The sequence below is a fragment of the Eubalaena glacialis genome, chromosome 2 (genome assembly GCF_028564815.1).
Source record: "Eubalaena glacialis isolate mEubGla1 chromosome 2, mEubGla1.1.hap2.+ XY, whole genome shotgun sequence".
In the NCBI taxonomy this organism is placed as follows: domain Eukaryota; kingdom Metazoa; phylum Chordata; class Mammalia; order Artiodactyla; family Balaenidae; genus Eubalaena; species Eubalaena glacialis.
In genome coordinates this window covers 78,297,273-78,314,963 of record NC_083717.1, presented here as the reverse complement: position 1 = coordinate 78,314,963, position 17,691 = coordinate 78,297,273, and the positions used below count along the sequence as shown (strand labels likewise).

The 17,691-nt window shown below is 35.1% G+C and overlaps 1 protein-coding gene across 4 annotated transcripts in view; it reads left to right on the top strand.

The window, feature by feature from the left end:
* Window positions 1–17,691, top strand: part of TCF12 (transcription factor 12) — a 371,138-nt gene that overhangs the window by 321,353 nt on the left and 32,094 nt on the right. For all 4 annotated transcript variants that reach the window (XM_061180287.1, XM_061180286.1, XM_061180288.1 and 1 more), the window contains 5 exons: window positions 887–992; window positions 2,024–2,163; window positions 2,444–2,588; window positions 3,254–3,318; window positions 11,323–11,401. In XM_061180287.1, the coding sequence (XP_061036270.1) occupies window positions 887–992; window positions 2,024–2,163; window positions 2,444–2,588; window positions 3,254–3,318; window positions 11,323–11,401 (535 nt within the window). The remainder of the gene's footprint in view (window positions 1–886; window positions 993–2,023; window positions 2,164–2,443; window positions 2,589–3,253; window positions 3,319–11,322; window positions 11,402–17,691) is intronic.

Sequence of the window (17,691 nt, the reverse complement as noted above, 5' to 3'; positions counted from 1 at the left end):
CTGACTCCTGGTTTACTTTTACTTTAATAGACCATGCATCACCTTAAGTGTTACTTACTTGTTTTCCTTCTTGGTTTCAGTAGTCATCATGAGAATGGATTGATCATGTTTTGATTATTACAGTTATTTGGATGCCCATTTAGTTTTCCAGAGAAATGACAGAATTGGCCATTTGCCAATTCAAAATGTTCATACTTTGTTTATCTGAAGCAAAGGTTTACCAAAGGAAATTAATACTGCTCTGACAGATTAAATGAGACTTTCCTGAAAGCTGTGCCAGACTTGAAAATTTACTTGAAATTAAAGAATTAAAACCCCTGAGCAGAACTTGGTTTTAATTTTGCCAACCCTACTAAGTTAAGGAAGTTTCTGAACAATTGTGTTGTGCCTTTCACAGTTAACTTTTAATAGTAGTAAAGAATAGTAACGTTTAATCTAACTCGTTTTGATTTGGGTAAATCTTGTAACAGTGAAAAGAATGAATTTTATGAACAAATTCATAAAATAAAACAAATTTTATTTCATGCTGTATTCAAAAGACATTAGTTTCCACTATCACATTTTGAATCATGAGCCTATGTGGATTTGTGTTTTGTAAACAAAGTCAACATTTGTGACTTTATTCAACCACCTGATGTAATTGTCACACAAAGATGCATTACAGGGATATTTAGAATAGTTTTTTCTCTAGTAATCAGCTAAAAACAAACAGGTGGATAATATCCAAGTTAGACGTTATTTATGAGGATTTAGGCAGTTTATTTGGATTTGTGGTAGGCCTTTTTAGATATTGGATAGGCCTTTTTAGGCCCTTCAGGAAACACATTTTACATAAGTGGTATGACAGTCATTTACATTTTAATTAAATTTCCTGTCTAATTTTAAGGTATATGCACCATCCCCAAATTCAGATGACTTCAACCGTGAATCTCCTAGTTATCCATCTCCCAAGCCACCAACCAGTATGTTTGCTAGCACTTTCTTTATGCAAGGTAAGTACTGCCAAATAGTTGTCAAGTACTACAACAGTTATCTCTTGTATATTAGCTAATATTTTAAAGTTGTGAGGAAAGAGAATATCTGTATAGAAGTTCAGACATTTTTTATCTAGATATGTTTGGCTGAAGCAAATTAAAATTTAGTTTTAAAGTTTCCTATTGCTAATTATTGCTGACTGCAATGTAGTTGGATTATTCAGCGAAGCATCGGAGTGCCCATCTAATATTGATTGAATTTATAAAGGACTTCAGTTGAGAAAAGTGAGTAAAGCTGCTCTTTCTCATTTTAGGATTTAAATGTATAAAAGCTATTAATAATTTTAGTTTCTTGTTTAAATTACAGATTCATATCACCCCTAGAATTATCAGTGCAGATAAAAAGTGAATATCATAGAACAGAATAAGACTTTAAGAGAGAAAAAGTGTTGCACTTCCTTTCATTCTTGTCTAGCAAATCATTTTTATTTGGTCTTCTGTGGTTTTGGACTATGGGAGCAATAAATTACTACATAAATGGTTCCTTGACTTTACATTGGTGAGTGAAGTCATTGCTAACATTTCTTTTGAAGGCTGACTATAATATAGTCATTATCCATCACTTAAGTTCTCTGTAAGAGAAACTTCTTTATTCTAGTTTGAGAATGTTTGGTATAATATACATTGCTTATAGATTAAGAACTTTTTGTATATAGGTATACCATTTAACCAAGAGTTAAATCCGACCTATCCCCAAATTTGGAATTTTTATTGTCCTCCCTGATATGAATTTAGGTCTTGTGAGGATTTTTATAATGACCTGCCTACTACAGTTTAGATTACTTTTTCTCCCTCTAACTATAAAGCTTTATTCCTTCATTTAACATAGTAACTATACAGTTTGGAGGGAAGAAAACTAGATGAATACTAGGTTGGAAAGGGGAGGAAAAAACATATCTGGAGGGTACCCTTTGAATTTTTATAGCATCATCAAAATAGAAGAAAAAATTTTGGCTAAGGAAAATTTTATATTTCTCTTTTTGTCTTAGATGGGACCCACAATTCTTCTGACCTTTGGAGTTCATCAAATGGGATGAGCCAGCCTGGTTTTGGTGGAATTCTGGGGACCTCCACTTCCCACATGTCTCAATCCAGTAGTTATGGCAGCCTTCATTCACATGATCGCTTGGTAGGCTGTAACACATGACTAGGGTGCAGCAACACTTTGTCCTCACTTGTGTTTCTTTTTGGATTACAAGTGTAAGATTTGATTCTGCCAAAACTTCTGAATTTTGAAATACTTCTAGGCTTACTTCATGCCTTTTGAAAAAGTAAATGACAAGAGTAGTGCTCTTCAGCTGCTAATTTATGATGTTCTTTTTAACCTGTTATAGTAGTTGCCCAGTTATATGTGCGTATTATTCAGAAAATGTATTTAATAGATCATGTCTCTTTCCCCCTTTCTTTAGAGTTACCCTCCACACTCAGTTTCACCAACAGACATAAACACAAGTCTTCCACCAATGTCCAGCTTCCACCGTGCCAGTACCAGCAGTTCACCTTATGTTGCTGCCTCACACACCCCTCCCATCAATGGATCAGATAGCATCCTAGGTGAGCTTCTTTAGGTTGGCAAAACTCCCTAAAACTGAATTTGGCGATTTGTAGTGAATCCCATATTTTTCAATACATATATTTTTTTTTTTGTTCTTTTCATATGTTTTTCTTCCAGCTTTATCGAGATACATCATTGACATATAGCGCTGTATAAGTTTAAGGTGTACAGTGTAATGATTTGACTTAAATACATCATGAAATGATTATCACAATAAGTTTAGTGAACATTCATTATCTTATATAGATACAAAATTAAAGCAGTAGAAAAAATTTTTTTTCTTTGTGATAACCCTTAGGATTTACTCTCTTAACTTTCCTAAATGACATACAGCAGTGTTAGTTATATTTATCACGTACACCCCCAGTACTTACTTATAACTGGAAATTTGTACCTTTTGACTCAACGTATTTTTTAATATTGAGTTTAAAAATGAAAGAAAGGAAGAAAAGAAACTTTCTGATTTTCATTAATGTACAAACTGGTAAGGAACCCATCTTTACTTTAGCTTACTAAATACAACACATGCAGAGTATTTGCAGGTTTATTGTGACAGATGTGCAACAACAATGGAGAACACCATTGAAATAATGGCAGAGTGCTAAAAAGCATGCCTGCTTGCCTGCTAAACTTCTTGATTTGTTTTCCTCTTTGAAATACTCAGGAACCAGAGGAAATGCTGCTGGAAGCTCACAGACAGGTGATGCACTTGGAAAAGCTTTGGCATCTGTGAGTATTGAATTTACATATTTTGCTGAATGATTTTTACACTGCTGAATGCAGTGATTAGATTTTGTGGGCAGTATGCGTCATAGTTAAAGGGTGTAGTTATAACAGGACCACTTCATTCCTCATTTAGAGCTATTTTCGGTTTGTATTGATTTGTACTGCCCTTAAAATAATTCACGAGAACACCTTCCCACCCTATTCCCACAAGAACTGTCCTTCTAATTTCAATTTAAATATCTGTTTTTGTCTTAATGCAACAGATCTACGGGAAAAGAAAAAGAAATTTGGGCATTTTGAAATCTAAAGCACAGATTACTGAGGTTAATGGTTCAATCTGTTTATTAGTTTTAAACATATACTTTGTGAGTTGCCCATTAAAATAAGTCAAGTGGAACCAAGAAACATAACTCAGTTATTCTTCTGATCCAGAGAAGGAAGTGCTTTTATAAGGATTTTTTTCTAACATGGAAGGTATTTTATGTATTTTTTTTTAAAGGAAAAAATAAGCATCTGCTGCTGATTCATTTAAGACATAGGAGATGAGAGCCTTCCCAAAAAGGAAAAAAACAGATTCATTGAAGAACCCACGCTAAAATGAGTAAAACTAATTTGAAGGAATCCCATAGTATTTTCCTCAGCAAGTAGTTTACATCACACCAGAATGTTAATGACAAAGCAATGAGTTGCTTTAATAAAGGCAGTGATCGGTTTTAATATATGATCCTTAAAACATTGAAACGAAATCCATTCTTTTGGGAGAACATTTACCAGTAGTCCATAAAGATTCCAAATCTAATTATTTAAGAGGCACTTCTGCTTTGTATTTTCTAAAGTTTCTCCTTAGGCTTTTTCTTCCTTTCTTTTTTCCTCCCGAGTGATATGCCTCTCAGAATTTTCACAGAGTTGTCTTACTTATGTCTTACTATGAAGTGCAGTTAACTCTGTCAAACACGTTTGCTGCTGTTCATGGGGAAGGCAGACCACTTAATGTGTGAGTAGTAGGAAGCCACTGTTGAAATTTAAAGAGATAAACCTCTTTGTGAATGGTTTCTGTAAATAAACCTTACTCCAGAGCAGTACACGTTTCTTGAGAAATGAAGCCAAGTCAAATTCATCTACCACATAGCGGTGGCTCACACAAAATAGAGCTCAGTAAATGTTTGTTGAATTCAGTCTTGCATCATATGACAAAAATGATGATGATGATAACAAAACCCACAAAAATATCATCTGTAATTTGTATGCTTACTAGGTGCTAGGCACTATACTAAGCATTTACGTGTGTCGTTTCATTTAATCCTCAAGAAAGCCCTGTGAGGTTGGCATTATTATTCCCATGTTACAGATGAGGAACTAAGGTTTAAAAGGTTAAGTAACTTTGGCTCAGAAAGATTAAGTAACTTGCCCTAGGGATCACCAAGCTAGGAAGGGTAAAGCCTAGATATTAGATTAGATCTGATCTAACTAGCTTCACTTCCAGAAAGACCAGTGGTACAGGGACTGTTATTTTACAAGGTGTTGATGAGGATTAAAGGGAGTTGTCTCACTTATTCTGGACTTATTCCACATGATGAAAACTACCTACTTTGGAAGAAAATTATTCTGTAATATTAAATGAGTGCCTCCCAGGTATTTGATTGACTTGCCAATTCCTTCTGCTGATTCTGTAAGAATCCAGTAGCAGATATTTCACAGGTAGAAAGACAAATAACATTTGAACTTTCGATACTAGGCAACTTAAAAAAGTAAAACCTGCATTTCAGGGGCTTTTTTCTCAAAAGTTTTTGTTTATTTTACTCAAGGAAAACTTCCATAAAGGATCCTTGGCAGATAGGCAGGCAGGAATTTGTGATGTTCTCAGTGGTCCTCCAAGCTCCTTTTCAGTTACCCTTCAGGTCCTTGACTATTCTCCCATATTACGACCAACATACTAGCTAAACCAATTGGCATTTGGAAAAGAAAATCTAAATTCAGTGTGAGTGGAAGCCAGGGGAGGATGTTTAATCTAGTTAGTGGGTGGGCTTTGGTTGTCATGGAAACTCAGCTCTGTCATCCTGTGTTGTTACTAGGCAGGAGCAGCCAGGTCATTCCATAAATCATTTCTGTCATAGCTGACGGTGATGCATTCCATCTGCTCCATCACGGCATGCCATAGTCTGCACACTTCAGACCCCTTCCTTCAATCCATCTCCTGCCCCACTCTGCACCAGACACCTCCCCCAAACACATTCTTTCTCTAACTTCCATTACAAACTCACATTCACTTTAGTGCTCTTAGAATGTCCTGAAAAACAGACAAAAAAATACATTGGGGATAGGAAGGATTAGAAGAGATGAGGAGAAGGAATTTTATGAGGATTACCTTTGAGAGTCTGACATGCGTCTCAGAATTTGATGTTAGGTATTACAGATCTTTGGAAATGGTGACCATGAGTATTTGAAATTTTAAGTTCTATGGAATATGACGTTTTAAATACAGCATCTAGGTTTAGATGGAGAAATGCCATGCTATTGCCATTAGAAGTTATTTCTAATAGCTCCCCAAATGTCTGATACATGTCTTAGATGGCCTTTCATGTGTGAAACAGAGGTTACAACCTTTGTTCTTCAGTTTATGTATTAAAAAGCACACAGAATACTGGGTGATTAAACATGTAAGGCCAGATAATACATTCGCAAAGGTTCCTTTATTTTAGGTTTAAGCCTGGATAATTGTGGTCTTAATCTCAGGATAGCTAGAAAGAGAATTGTACATGAAAGTATTTACACAAAGTTCCCAAAGCCCTATGGATTATGCATTAGTTTAGATAATAAACTAGGGTAGATAGAGGGAAAGGAAAATCTGGATATTCGTGCCATTTCTGTGTTTCCCTGAACGTCTGCCAGACAATAACCCTTTAAGATTGTGCCCATGGAGAGTTATATAGAGAAGAAACATCTGGTTTATTTCAGTGCCTAATACCATATCAAAACACTTGGTCTTTAATTTAGAGGAGATCAAACAAGAAGACTGTTGAACTTTGTTGATTATATCAGACTTCTTTGTGATAATTTATGTTTTGATTTCTACCTCAGAGCAAAGGACAGGGAGAGAGTATATGTATGTGTGTGTATCGTGTATGTGTGTGTGTGTGTATGTTTTAATCTAGATAGTTAAATGGTCAGTAGTCTCTAACAAAAGAAAAGAAAATTCAGGGAAGTTGATGTTTAAAAGTAATTCATGAAATAAGTTTCTTTGTTCCTTAGACTCAATAACATTAGCATAATAAAGATTAACTGAAATGTGCACTGTAGTGTTTAAAAAATTGGGCTCACAGTTCCAAGGTTGGGCTTGGGAGCACTCCATTGTTTCTTTTTTGTCTGAAGCCCTTTTCATTAGCTTCTGGCTTATTGGCACCCTGCTGATCGGAATAGACCGTGACTGATAGGAGGAGGAGCCTCATTTGTTGCAGTAAAATGAGGCATATTACCGTTTAAGCCTGGCAGAAGGTATTGGGAGTTATTCATCATTGGTCACTTAACAGTATGAGGACCACGGACTGCATGCAGAATGAGTTCTTACTTTGTGTTTATGCTCTAGATTCTAAATCACTCCCATCCCCATTTTTTAAGTAACTGATTTTTTTTTCCTTCTCTTTTTCTTCTTTGAAACATCTATGTTAGGAGTTCTTTAAGGTCAGAAAGTACAAAAAGTAATGTATTCCTGATTTAGAATGCTCTTTGTCAAATAAAGCCTTATGTTTAGAATTTCTTAAAGTAGCACAACAGTTTCTATAGAATAAGTATAGTTTGTCTCTCATTTGGTAATAGAATAAATACGCAGAAGTGAAGTTTAATGACGTGATCTGTGATCTAAAAGACTGTATTATTCTGTTCTTTTAATGTTGTTGCTCCCTTCCCACATGCATGTTCTTTTTATGAAAGTAAAAGGGACAAGAAAAAGTCCTGTAATTTGCCAGGCTATCTGTCAGTTCAGGAAAAGTATTAGTAACAATTCTGTCTGTCATCACTTTAATTTAGGGCAAAATAGAACCAGGGAATGTGATGAGTGAGTGGAGAAAATGCCTTTTATTATACAAATGGAGAAGGTGCTTTTGATAAAAACACCATAAATTATATGTTGATATGCTTTTGGTACTGCTTCTCCTGTTTTCACAGTGATTTTTAAGAGCCCACACCCATTTTATATATAACATCATTTTGCTTAGTCATTGCAAGGTAGTCATTGCAAAATGACTCTAAAGTATAAACTTCCTTCTTTGAGATAAAGAAGTTGTCACCAGTCCTTCACGTGCTTAGGGATTATTTAGCTGTAATGGCAGAGTTATCAGGGAAAATAAGGGTTGATAGCCTGCTTATGTCCTCAAAAGCCCATACCTGCCTAACGATGTGGTATGGACAGCTTAGTACATCAACACTAATTCTCAGAAATATTGGAACCTTACCATATTGTTGTTCTCAAAGCTTATACCATAAAACTGATTTGTAAATGAATTCATCTTTATAATAGTATCTTTTTCTCCCCTTGGTATTCCTGTTACTGAACCCCACTATGTAAATGCTGAGATAAACTATTTACTGAATTCCGCTTTTTTATCAAAAAGTATTGTAGCGAATTTCAAGTGCAATTTAATCGCTCAAGTTTTTTTTTTTTTTTTAAATATTGAGCACCTACTTGTGCAAAACAGTGACAGACAATGATGTATTCAATGTTGAACAGTATAAGGTCCCTGCTTTCAAAGAGCTTACAGTCAAGGAGAGAAGATAGAAAAATGGTAACATAGAGCATAGTGTGAAGTAAAATACCAAAGAGAAGTAACAGGTTACACTAAGAATATAAGGGAAGTGAAAATGAGTGTAAGTGGGGAGGTTACATTTGAGTTGGGCTTTGATGTGTTACAGAATTCCATCAAGGAGAAGTTAAGAAACAGGCCTTTTGCAAGGACAAGCTGTGTTCAGAAAATGAAAAAAATATTTTGTTTGATATAATGCTTTATGTAGGTTATAAGGTAGAAAGATATTTTTGTAACCAGATAATGGAATATGTCAAATGTCATTCTGTTTTATTTAGTAGACAACAGAAAGTGCTATATGGCATTTGTTCAAAACTGGTTGAGGACAATAGCTCAGTCAATTATGTATGGGATGAAAGGAGCGGGGAGTAACTAAAAATATGAAGACTTAAATAGTCCAGCCATAAGTTCTAGTAAAAGTTTAAGGTAGTGTAATGGCAGTGAGAATGATGTATGCCCATCCCAGAAACATTATAGAGAATTGTGAGCATTGGTGTCTATGGTGGGAAGAGTGGAGGAACAGGAGAAAGGAGGGAGAGTGAGAGTGGTTTTGGTGACCATGAGAATACTGGTGCTAACTGAGATAGAGGAAACAGGACAGTAGAGATGGGAAGGGTGGGAAGCTTGGGGCAGTGATGCAAAGTTTGGGTTTGGAGATACTGAGCTTGAGATGAAAGAAAGATATGCTCAGATGGAGAAGTCCAGCAACCAGTAGGAGGATAGAGGTGTCAACTTAGGAGTCATTCACATGGATGTCATAGTTGATACTTTATAAAGAATGGTATTACAAAGAGAGGAAACACAGGTAAATAGAAAAGAAAACTGAGACTGGAGCTCTCGGAAAACCTACATTAAGTGAACTGTATAAGAGAGTAAAAGAGAGAAGGAGCCTGGGTAAAAATTGTACATCCAAGGATTTAAAAGGGATGCTCAAATGCTAACTTCTTTCTTTATTTACCAGCGCTGTTGTAGAATCAGAAGCTACTGCAGATGCTGTGTAATTCACATTGATCTGAATAAGACAAAGTCCTTGCTCTTCTGGAACATACATTTCATTAGGGAAAAGGATGAAAGAGACATATGATAAACAAGTAAACAAATTTAGACAATTAGGGATTAATGTAAGCAGTATGAAGAAAACAAAGCGGGAGGTATGATACACAGGGAATGCTGTTTCTCCAGTGCTTTCATGCGATTAATTCATACGGTCAAGGAAACTGAAAGTCAGCAAGTTAGTCTAGTTTATGATAATCAAAGTTTTGCATGGAAATGGAACTTCTTTCACTCCTCAGCCACCCACCATCAGTGTTATCAACCCTTCCCTCCCTTACCAGTATTATAGTCAAGACATATTTCATATGTTAGCATCAGTTGTTAATAAAAGTTATAATTATTTGAATCGTAAACATGAGAAATAGTGATTTACGAAAATAAAAGGGTATGTTGAGATATGTTTTTGCTGAAGTTCGGTGACGTTACCTAATTTACTTATGGTTGAAATAAATCACTGTATGTATGCAAGCCATTAGGAACCAAAATGTGACCTTTAGCTAATTTTCACAGGTGTGAAAAGTAACTTTTAAAAGGTAACAACTTTGACAACTTTAAGACAAACAACATTGATCTTATAGCATACTGCTTCCCTATTACTAAGTCTTCCCATAAAGTTTTTTGAAGTCTTCTTGATAACTGTGCTTTTCTAAAATGACTTTCCAACCTGGGATTTCCCTGGCGGTCCAGTGGTTGGGACTCGGCACTTCCACTGCTGGGGGCCCGGGTTCAGTCCCTGGTCGGGGAACTAAGATCCCGCAAGCTGCCTGGCGTGGCAAAAAAAAATTTTTTTAATAAAATGAAATGACTTTCCAACCTGAATATACAACTTTTAGATCTGGCTCTTTGGAAAGAGTTGGTGTGTAAAGGGATTTCCAGTTACAATTTAGTAACATCATACAAATTGGTATATATATACTCAGTTGTAGTCAATGCTTACAATTGTGCTATCTTCTTTTTAAAAAAAAAATGAAAGCTGTTAATGTTTGATGATTGTGACCTGTGGAATTTTGTTTTACGTGAGCCTGTCCCAGTATCTGACTTTTTCAACGTATTATACTGTCTTTAAAACCAGTGCTGAGACCCCATATATGCCATAATTTGGGCCTCTTTAAATTTATTAGAGCTCTAAACTTACTCAGAGCAAGATTATTTCTATTGGGTGACACTTTGCACCCACAAGTAGTTTTCCTATTTAAAGTATTTGACCACAGTTTCTCCAAATAAGTTGATTTGTCTGCCCTAAGTGCTGAGATGTGAAGATGATTTATGATGCCTGTTATAGGAATGGGATTGTCCTAGAGAGGAGTTCCTAGGAACGGTTGGTGCGTGGATTAAGGAGACTTTTTAAGTGTTTAATGGTTAATTATGTAAACTTGAATGAATTTCTGTCACTATTTTTTTTAGCAATATGAAATAAATATAAAGTGTTGCAACAAAACCTTTAGCCAAAATACCAAAATTTATGTATCCAGATATGTTATCCTCTTAGGAGGTAAAGTCCACAGATTATTTTGGGAACATTTTTTAAAGAACTTTCAGGGTTTTTTCACTTTCTTCAAGGGTGACAAAATATCCTTTGAAAGCAAGTTTGATTTTTTTACAACACTCACACATCATTAGGAGCTAAATTTGGCAAAAATGTAGTTAATCAAACAACTTTCTAAAAGAAATAAGGGATAACTTTTTAAAAATCACTTTCTTTGACTTTTAAAACTATTTTTAAGGACTGTTCTCTTCAAAAGATAACAGTTTCCTAAGATTATTTTTAATGAATAAAATTTATTTAGATGGTATATTCTAGAAAGATTGTTTATCAGACTTGTTGACTTTATAGTCACTTCTCTTTTTTTTTTATCACTTCTCTTTTTTGTTCTAGCAATTAGAAATTTAAATTACTTTCAACTAGGATAATAAAGAAATAGGTATGATCTATTTACTTCTCTCATATTAGAATATATATGATATTTTTTAATCCGAGTTTTAAAACTGGGGCTTCTATAGCCTTTATGTAATGGAATAGTTCTAAAATTGATTAAACAGTTTTTCACTCTGAGCCTTAAGGGTGGCAGCTTAGATTATAAAAATAACTCCATGCAAATGGATTTACATTTTTGCTTTTGTCACATTGATATGTGTATATCTTTTGTTTTCTGGTTAGATTTATTCTCCTGACCATACCAGCAGTAGTTTTCCATCAAATCCGTCAACACCAGTTGGATCACCCTCACCTCTCACAGGTAGGCTTTTGTTTTATCTAACTACTTGATAACATGCATGGGGCTACTTGGAAATATTTGAAGTTTATTTTTCAATAAAATATAGTAAAAACTCATACCAAAAAAATCATTTCTATCCTGAGAAAACATGTAAACAGAGCCTTCTCCTGAGTTCATTTTGGAGAATATTGAAGTATTTGCTGTTTGAATTATTTGTTCATATCTTCTCTGATTCTTAAAATAGTTTGTGATAATTTCTAAGAACAATTATTATAACAGGATAAAAAATAAGGCTAAGCAATTGGGATGAAGGTAAAATATAGAGAAGGAGATGAATCAGAAATTTTGATAAGCTAACATAGAAAATAAAATAACCTATTTAGAAGTACATATAACTTCTTTCTTCCTTATCCTCTGCATTTTCCACATACCATGTATAAGACTCAAATGAAAAACTCTGCACTAGTTTGTCTTTATTTTTAAGTCCACTGAGTTATTATTTCATATATATATATAAATTCTTGGGGATAATGTAGTTTTTTTTGCTAAAGAAAAGAACTCTTTGTGAATGTGTATGAATATTGTTAGTGGAGTTAAATAAGTGTTCAGATTTGCATTGCTTTTTTCCGTTTTTTTTACAGTAGCTTTAACAAGTTCCAGATACTATCCTACAGTATAAATTTGTTGAGGTACAACTGTTATTATTGTAAATAGGAATTTTTTGATTTATTAGGAATAAATCAAATTACAGGAAGATGCTTGGATCTGATCTGTTAAGCTATAAAACTTGGAATGTGTTTCCTGAGCAGTGTTTGGAGAAAAACCATGCTAAAGAAGAAATGTATTAGTTCTAAGGAAAAGACATTAGACAACTGTGTAAAAATTGCCATTTTCCTCCAACAGTTGACCTCAGAAATGATTCTCTATTCCTGATCAAAGTCACTAGTTCAGTCCATGTGGCGTTGTTGTTGTTGCTGTGAAGCCTTTTTGCATTGTTCAGGGTTTCTGAAAATCAAGGCTCTGGTGTATCAGGGCCCTGGCTATCACCTGTGCTCTGTGATTTAGCCTGTGACTCTGCTAAGAAGCATTCCAGTGTGGAAATGATGAACTGCTGGCAGCTGCTTTCAGCTATTAGTGGGTTCTGCCACTTTCTCAGACACCATGGCTTCAGCTGTCTAGTAAAAGTTGAACAGCTGTTCCCCACATAGACAGGACTATGAAAGACCCATTGACTTAAAGTTGTTGTTTAACAGAGGGATGAAATTACAGGAAGAATGATGTAACTTTAACCATACTCACCCTCTTGGCAGAGTTTTACTAAAATTATCAGTGTCATTTTTGCCACAGCCTGTTTCACTTTCTCATCTCAGGTAGCTATATTGGCCCTTACTGTATGTTCCCACTGCCTCTTCTCCTCTACCCAGCCCAGTAAGATAAAAGTGTCCTTTGGTTTCCATTAACACTGGTTGGGAAGGCAGGCAGCAGAGGAGCTCAGCATCTCTATGCAGGGACATCAGTAAAATGAAGAATCAGAAACTTAGGCGTTTTTCAAAAAATAATGGTCCAAAGTAAAATCTCACATTTCCTCCTCCATTTTTTTTTTTTTGAATTTATTTTTTTTATTTTTATTTTTTAACATCTTTATTGGAGTATAGTTGCTTTACAATGGTGTGATAGTTTCTACTTTATAACAAAGTGAATCAGCTATACGTATACATATATCCCCATATCCCCTCCCTCTTGTGTCTCCCTCCCACCCTCCCTATCCCTCCCCTCTAGGTGGTCACAAAACACCGAGCTGATCTCCCTATGCTATGCGGCTGCTTCCCACCAGCTATCGGTTTTACATTTGGTAGTGTATATATGTCAATGCCACTCTCTCACTTTGTCCCAGCTTACCCTTCCCTTCTCCTCCATTTTTATTTGATGTTTAATGGATGATATCCTCTTTCCACCTTTAATTCAGCTGATTAATGAAAATCTGTGAAATGTTAAATTGTGTAATGAAGGTATTAATAGGCTTCTTTTTTCAATTCAGCAGTCATACTCAAAAGAAAAATATTTTCATATACTCCTGTTGAAATGGCATCAAAGACTGATTTTATACAGGTGCATCTCTGTCTCTCATCTCCTGTGTCTAGTGTTTTCTTCTTATAACCACACCCCGCACACACACACACCCCACACTGGCAGAGCAGACATGGAAAGGGAGGAGGAAAAAAAGGAAAGCAATGGGTGATGAAGTATTCACAGTTGAAGGAAAAATGAAAAAGATAGAGCAAACCAGAGCTCCTATATAATATGTACAAATTATTTTGTACCTTGTGTGGCAGGCGCCTATCATCTAGAGTAAAAACTCCTCCCCGCTATGTGCGCTCTACACTTGCCCTCTTCCTTATGCCTGAGCATCAGTCAGACTCAGGACAGACCTTGTAAGAATAGTTGCACAGGTGCAAAGCAACATAGGCAGTTTCTAAGGCATTCATCATTCTTGTTTAAATCCTGCTCATTTTCCTTGGGAACTTTTCAGACTAAGAACATAACATTCCTGCATAGAAAATGCTTACGAGAAAGAAGCTTCTGAGATGACGATATTGTTTTAGTTAGGATACTTTAGGCTGAAAGGAAGAGAAACTCTTGTCTGGACTGGATTAAATAATAAGGGGATTTTGGATATCTTGTATAAAGCCCATAGCAGGGCAAGTTCCTGGACCAGTCAGGGCTCCTGCTCTATTTCTTTGCAATTCTTTCTTAGGCTGGTGGCAAGACAGCAGTTGAAGGTACCACATAGGGACATAACCATGTCTCATGTAAGAAAAAGGATCATCTATTATATGTCTTTTAAGAATCTTTTTCCAGAAGCCTCTTCAACAGATTTTCCCTCATGATTCATTGACCAGCACTGGGCTTAACAGAGTTACTCAACAGAAATGGGACCACCATGTTTGTCTTAGTCATTAGGATTTCTCCCAAGAGCTAAGAATAGAATTACTCTTTCTTGGTTCACAGTAGGAAAGGATGGACACCCTCCCCCACCTTCTGAGCAAAATCTGGGCTCTGGCAGCGAGGTAGAAGTATGGCTGTGTCTAATACAGTTGTCCTTTGAGAAAAGACATGAGTATTTGAGTTAAGAGAATGTGTTTACTCACAACATTGTAAAGCATTTATACTCCAATAAAGATGTGAAAAAGAAAAAAAAAGAATATGTTTACTAAGGGAACTTGGAAAGCAGACAAACAAAACCACTCTTCGCCTTTCTTTACCTCCTTCTAGAATATCAATGAATAAAAGTTTAATAATTGCAGTACTCAATAATAATCTTCAGAACATCCACAATAAAAATAAAGAGGGAGTGGGAGGAGATAGGGGAGAAAGGATTCCTCAGTTTAGGCTCATTTCATCAATGAGATATTTATTTTTATCATCTGTCAGTGTGCCTGGTGTTAAAGCAGTTACCTGACTGCAGCAAGTTTTCAGTTTAGTTGAGAAAATAGAGATAAACACATGAAAATAGAACCGTCAGAATTTACTCTAAACTACAGTTCTCCGGATGTACTTCATGAAGAGAGTATAAAGGAGAAAGAACTTTGAGTATAAAAGAAGAGAGCGTGACAAAGATCAAGATGTAAGAAAGTGCATGACCTGTTCATCCAGAGTCATTGAGATGACTGATTATGAACTCTTCACCTATTGGAAGTGGAAAGGTTGGCTGGGGCCAGATTGTGGAAAGCAAAGCATTCAGTGCTACGTTTAGGATTATTCAACCTTTTCCACGTGTGGAGTATCTCATGAAAGTTTGAGTTTAGGGTGAGATTACAAAGGGAAACAACTAACAAAATAAGAAAATGCATGGTAAATAGTCCTAAGAATTTCTCTCAGCCATGCAAAATGATGTTATCTGTTCTCTAAATTTATTAACCAGTTTTATTAGGTGGCATATTACTGAATCCCGCTCAGAGTGAGAACAGATCAGAAACACTGGATGAATTTTAGATTTAGTGATCAAAGAAAGCCTTTCCAGATTTTCTAGCCAAATAATTCGATTCCCTTATCCTTGTCAGCTAACTTGTTCTCTGGAAATAGTCAATAAATTTTGATATAAGTACATTTATTATAATCCTTGAATAACAGCTAGCTTTTGGGGGTGGTCACTAAAAAGCTCAGGGCAATTACAAAAATTGTTAACTATATAAATAGTTGAAAGCTTGCCCTTATCTAACAGAAGGAAGTAGTATAAGCCCAAAACCTCTGTGCATGTCTACCACCAGATAGCAGGTGACAGGGAAGGAAGGGGGGAAATAACCTCTTCTCTGGGAAGCCCCTTAGGTTTTTAGCCTTTGTACTTTTGTTTTTCCATATTTGTGTAATAATGCTACAGTTGGTGATTACAAGCTAGAGATAAAGATACCAGTATGATTCTAAATAAATTTGTATATTTTATTCATGCACTAGTTTTATAAAAAGACAAAGATGCAGATCTGTCTAGTGTCAGAGGTATTCTATAGCATTATGGTCTCTGTCTAGAATTTGAATTCCATTCACAACCCCAAAGTTCTCATCCATAGCTAATAAGCCGTCAGTGGGCCAGAATTACAAAAATCTATGTATCTTTTTTCTTCATTGATTACATGATAGATCTATCATTAGGAAGAAATAATAATAATGTCTCATGGTCAAAAAGACCTTTAGGCTCACAGAGTGAGTGCATTCATATCTTTTATCTCATTCGCTTCATAAAGGCAGATTAAAAACAAAAACAAAAAACTGTGAGTGCCTATTTTATAGTCAGGACTCAAGATTAATTGATAGTACAGATCAACCAGAATGCAGGTCTGCTGATTCCCAGTATCCACTAAACTTCCATGCCCTTTTTTGAGCTTTACCAGCCATAGGATTGACTTCTGTTGAGCTAACTCAGTCTGTCTAACTAACCAGCCATCCCCTTTGTGACCAATAGCATGAATTTTTGAAATGACTAAGTGGGGTTTAAGGTGCTCAGTCCATGAAATACAACTTGGCATTAGTATGAAGTTCAAACAGATAACAGTGATTTAACCATGTCAGTATTCTATTTTAATCAAGTACGTCACAGTGGGGCAGCCCAATCTATAATAAAAACAAAATAGGTTTGAGTATATGTATATTTTTCCAGTTTAATAAAGTATATTTTGAAGATAGACCTTAGCAAAGTTACTTCATGTCACTATCAAAAGAATAATGAATATAGGTGATTTCTTGCCTGAGTAACTCTGTGCACACATCCCATTCCTCAACACTAAGCTAGTGAAGAACCACAAAAATTGCCTGTTTTGCAAACCAGATGTGTGCTAACAGTTCTGAGGTGTTTAAATATAAAACTTGTATTAATAATCCACACAAATTAAGTAATGTAATAATCAGGCTCTGTCACAGGCTGATCACCCAAGGATGTTGGGGGAAATGATTGAAAATAAAATATTGTAAACATTAAGGGAAACTTTTAAAAATAATTTTGGGTCTTTTTCAAAATAGATCATGATTAACCTCTTATCCACATAAAAATTCACAATTCTACATCAGTTTTGGAAAGCACTGATGCACTGAAATCAATGGTAAAGTGTTAGCTGGTTGTTTTTATACGAATTCTTCATGTAGTCAGTTACTAGATTTTTCTGGTTGCTAAATTCTACTTGCTAATTATAAAATTAGCCTACAAGGCTTCTGTTTCAGTGGGCAGTTTTAGATTGTCCATAATTTATGTAGTTATGATTACATTTGTATGTCTAGCAGGAAGCCTTTAATGGTACTCAGAATAATTTGTAGTTTGCTTACAAGTAAAAAAAAATTGTTAGCTGATGAAGTATATAACATATATTTTTCTTACAATTTTAGTATTTAAAATTGTTTTATATGAGCAGAACAGTATTCATGTAACTGTGAAATATAATCAGGTTATTAAGAATCTATGTATCCAACTTAACAAAATGTAAATGATTAATAGGAATACAATTACTAGGTTACTCAGCTAAAGTGAACTATAATAGTTCCAATTTACCATAAGTTTTTAGTTTCCTAAATATGGCAGATTAACCTGCAACAACAAGCTCTGGTGGAACATAGTTTAAAATTTCATTTAGCAATAAATAAGACAAATTAAGTAAACCTTCTCCAACTTCAGATTTCTAATATATTGATAATTCAGTTTGTCACTGAAGATTTGTTAAGAACAAAACCATATATTTAATTGAATGGTCTTCATTATTTTCTATACATAACTTACTTTCAAATGCACAGTCATGAAATAGTAAAGATTTTCAATCATTTGTTTTGTC